The following is a 4,017-nucleotide window of genomic DNA, read 5'->3' as shown; positions in this document are numbered from 1 at the left end:
AATCTTATAACTTAGATCGAGTGCGCCCGAACATCATCGAAAGAGAATTACCAAATCCATTGTTCCAAACACTAATTATTACTTAACAAACATCAAAAGAAATTGTATTTTCCCCAAGAACATAGGGCAGGGCAATATTAGGACCATCAAAAGAAAAGAGAGGAATGTGGACATTGAGTATCTAATCAAGAGCACAAATGCACATGCATGAATAGTAAATTTAAAAACATAGCAAATAAAATTTAAAAAATCTATTTTTTTGGCACGAACATCAACAGAAGTCTAACATCCTACTCCCACCGTGTGAAAAAACTTGTCCCAAGCTTGTCCCTTAAATGGATGTATCTAGAGTGTTAGATACATCCATTTAAGGGACAAACTTTTTTGGACGGAGGGAGTACAAAATTTAACTTTGGAAAGACATCCGTGGAGGCTTGTACAAAAATACAAATCTCGGAGCTAAAAAAGACACACTTTGGAGCAGTCAGTTTTGTCTTTTTGCACACACCTGTACCGATGTCTTCTCAGGGTGAAATTTTACAGAAAGTTAGAAAACGTGTAAATGCTCATCTAAAAAAAGATTTTGATGATTTTTTTCCTTCAAAATTTACTGTTTATGTGAATGCATTTGTGCTTGAGATTAGATTAACACTTTCGGAGGAATGCCCAAAAGCAAATCACATAATGGAGCTTATCTCCTATCCCTATCCAGGAAAAAGCTTGTGCTAATGCACAAACAAAAGAAACACACTCTTTATTCGTCATGCCACTATCCCTTGAATCACAAGGGAAAATTACATATAAACAAATTAATTAATCAGCAACAACACACTAGCGTCTGATCTCCACGAAAAGGAATTAGTCTTTGGACGTCGTCGTTTCTGTGGACGGCGACGGTGACCCGGCGCGCTCCATCTCTTGCGCCACCATCCTCCGGCTCCGGTTGATGGTGATGAGGCAGAGGCAGGCGTGCTCCTCCAGCTCCTCCAGCTGAGACCTCAGGTCCTCCCCGCACTCCTCCTCCTCCCGCGCCACCTCCTCGAGCAGCGGCCGCTCGCCGTGGCCGGCCACCGCGATGCGCGCCATGTCGCGCCCGTGCTCCAGCTCGTCGTGCGCGCGCCGCACCATGCGGCTCACCGTGTCCAGGTCGCGCCCAACGATGTACGCTCCCCGCGCCGCCGCGTCCACCACCTCCTCGCCCGCGCGTACGTGCCCCCGCCTTCGCCTGCCGTGGAGCCGTCCGGACAGCTTCTTGACGGTGTTCGTGCGGCACGCCACGGGCTCGGTGGATGTGGCGCAGAAGGCCACCGCGGCGGCCGCGCCGACGCCAACGACGGCATGCGCGGCCAGGACCACCGCGGCCACCACGACCGTGGCCGACGCACCGACGACCGCGGTCGCGGCCGCGCACCGGGCGAAGCGCGCCGCCTTGGCGAGCCTACGCAGCCGGCGCCGCGCCGCGGCGAGACGCTTGGAGAGCGGGCTGCAGCGCGCGTGCGCCTCGTGGAACCCGTCGAGCCTGCTGCCCGCAGGCGAGAGTGGGTTGTCTTGGCGGACGTGCAGCGCTAGCGCGTCCCTGGCAGCAGTGGTAGTGTTGTCATCGCCGCCACCTTCGACGTCCAGCCGGCGGAGCAGGCGCCGGAGCACGAGGTGGTGCCTCCGCGCGGCTCCCACGGCGGCGAGCAGCGCGGAGCACGCCTCGCAGGCGTCCCGCGTCACGTCGAAGTACTCGAGCAGGAGCGCCTCCACGCGGTGGCGGCGATGGCACCCCCACCGGCGCTGGCGCCGGTGCCGACGCCCAGCGGCCCGCGCGAGCGCCTCCGGTCTCGGCTCCAGCTCGAAATCGTCGAGAATTGTGTAGGAGCACGACGGCTCCTTATCCAGGGCCGCAGCGCCATCGTCGAGCGTTTCGAGGCTGGTGCTGGGCCTAGAGGAGGAGAGCTTGAATGTCTGCCTGAGGCTGCGGTGCGCGTGCGACCAGAGGTCGAGGAAGGACCTGGACTTGAACGCGCGGCCGTACTCCTCGTCGACGTCGAGCGGGCTGCGCGGCGGCGGCGTCTGAGTTACGGACGACGACGAGCTGCTGCTCCCGTCCATCATGGTGTCTGCTGCAACGCACAAAAATGATTCAATAAAATGAAGATAATTTAGCTACATCCTGAGCATATATGGCAATGCGTCAAGAAATAATTCTCTTCAAACATAGTCAGAAAGGAAGGAAAATACATGGCGTCAAGAAATGGCCTTGCGACTTTTGGGTGCACTATACAGCTTGCTCGCTGTTGCTTGAGACGCAAGTGAAGCACTGACATTTGCAATTAGAGTGGTAGTGGGCAGCACTCACAAGCTAAAAAATTTCAGGGAAACACGCATGGCTCAACTATTTCAAACCCTGTCTGATTTCTAGCTATCTCTTTCGATAAATCTAGTTTATTTGTTTCTAGCTTATGGTTGTAATATTTTCTTCTTGTAAGCATGGTTACACTTTCGATGTAAGTTATCAGTTTTTTTTTGGAAATGACATTATTTTTTTGTACATACTAGAATAACTACGGGTCTGCCATAACATTTCAGCAATTGCGGTAGTAGACACAGTTACCGACTTTTTGTTGCTGAAATTTCATAATATTTCTCTGGATCTCAGTCAAATTTATGTGAAAATTTTAGTCCATTGGCTGAAATGGAAACAGAAATCACCGAATTTACCTTACTGAAATTCTGTAAATTTGGCTAGGGCTGATATATTTCTAAAACTGGAATTTAAAACTTTGAGTAACGTGATGTGCTTCATAATTAACACTTGTTCTCGCGGTAATTTGGCATTATTTCTATGTGACATTGCAGAGGTCACTTCACGCTTGTTGCAACTTCTCGAGAGAGAGAAACAAAAACAAATGTCATCGAGTTGAAATCGACATTACTTCAAGCGAAAAGCCTTGATGCATGCATGGTCAGAACAAAACAAATCTATGACATCTCTAGCTACAATTATTGTCAAAACCCAAAACTAGTGATCATGAAAATCGATTGTCACACTGGTTGGAGGTGGAATTAGAACTTACGGGTGTCGATGCTAGACATGGATTTAGCCAACGAAGGAGACGATGAAAAGGGCCACATTTGATCAAATCCCTCAAATTAACCGGAAGCACTGGTGGGAGGGGGAATCTTCAATCCTCTCTCTCTCTCTCTCTCTCTCTCTCTCTCTCAAGATTGCAGATGTATATGTGCACTTGGAGTTTGACAAAGCCTGGTGAGCAACGAATGTATATGGACATATCATATGAAGATGAATGTGACTCCCTCTCACATATATATAGGGATCGGCGGCTCGATCGTCTGCAATTGTCATGTGTTAACTCGGATCGGATGGAGATCTTGCAAGGCAAGGAAGGGAAGGAGCACAAGCTAGCCAAAAGGATGAATGCAGACATAAATGGTACGTTCTTCGCAAAAAAAGAGACATAAATGGTACGTGCCAGTGGGTTTTTCTTGGTAACGCGTACACAAAAGGAAAATAGTTATGGCGACACGGCATGCACATGCATGTAAAGTGGAACACTCCGAAAGCAGGAGCACACACGTACAACATATATTCGCGGCGGCTGGCTCTGCGTGCCATCTGCTGGCCGTGTCGCTGACTTGCGTGGAGTAGCTAGCGCAGTTCCCGTAATTCCTTGTGTGAAACAAGCAAGGACCGAGCATATGTGCCAACGTACGTACGTGTAGGTGGATTGTCGGTTGTTCTAGAAAGAGATTTGCGTGCACACATGCATGCATGGACGCCGGCCAAGGTGTCGATGAGCTATCAGTTGATCAGGTACGTGGACACGATCACACGATCACGCCCGTCCGAGCTCGCCGCCACGAGTTAAGTTGTTGCTCCTACGGCTAAGTTTGGCACGATCTATCTCAGGTTTTGTCTGGTCGATCCATGCGTTTTTGGTCGTGCTTGCTAGCCATATATGGCGGCCGGTGGGTCGTCGGCGGTGACACGCACGGGTGGACCCAAGTACG

The 4,017-nt window shown here is 50.5% G+C and overlaps 1 protein-coding gene across 2 annotated transcripts; it reads right to left on the bottom strand.

The window, feature by feature from the left end:
* Positions 1 to 739: 739 nt before the first annotated feature.
* On the bottom strand, positions 740 to 3,263 carry LOC125522095 (putative UPF0496 protein 2). 2 transcript variants are annotated; one of them, XM_048687172.1, is made up of 2 exons: positions 3,063 to 3,263; positions 740 to 2,108 (listed from the first exon to the last, which is right to left on the bottom strand). In XM_048687172.1, exons 1-2 carry the CDS (start codon positions 3,118 to 3,120, stop codon positions 859 to 861), a joined length of 1,308 nt encoding a protein of 435 aa, XP_048543129.1. In that variant the 5' UTR covers positions 3,121 to 3,263; the 3' UTR covers positions 740 to 858. The 2 variants fall into 2 exon arrangements, with proteins under 2 accessions (XP_048543129.1, XP_048543130.1); XM_048687173.1 differs by having other exon boundaries at positions 740 to 2,105.
* Positions 3,264 to 4,017: the final 754 nt, after the last annotated feature.

This window comes from Triticum urartu, chromosome 7 (assembly GCF_003073215.2).
Source record: "Triticum urartu cultivar G1812 chromosome 7, Tu2.1, whole genome shotgun sequence".
NCBI lineage: Eukaryota > Viridiplantae > Streptophyta > Magnoliopsida > Poales > Poaceae > Triticum > Triticum urartu.
This window is presented reverse-complemented; position numbering and strand designations above follow the sequence as displayed.

Bases quoted from the DNA above. Each gene is read 5' to 3' on its own strand.
- LOC125522095 (XM_048687172.1), bottom strand. From the start codon at position 3,120: ATGTGGCCCTTTTCATCGTCTCCTTCGTTGGCTAAATCCATGTCTAGC. The intron at 2,109-3,062 runs GTAAGTTCTAAT...TGTGCGTTGCAG, and splicing joins CATGTCTAGCATCGACACCC to CAGACACCATGATGGACGGG.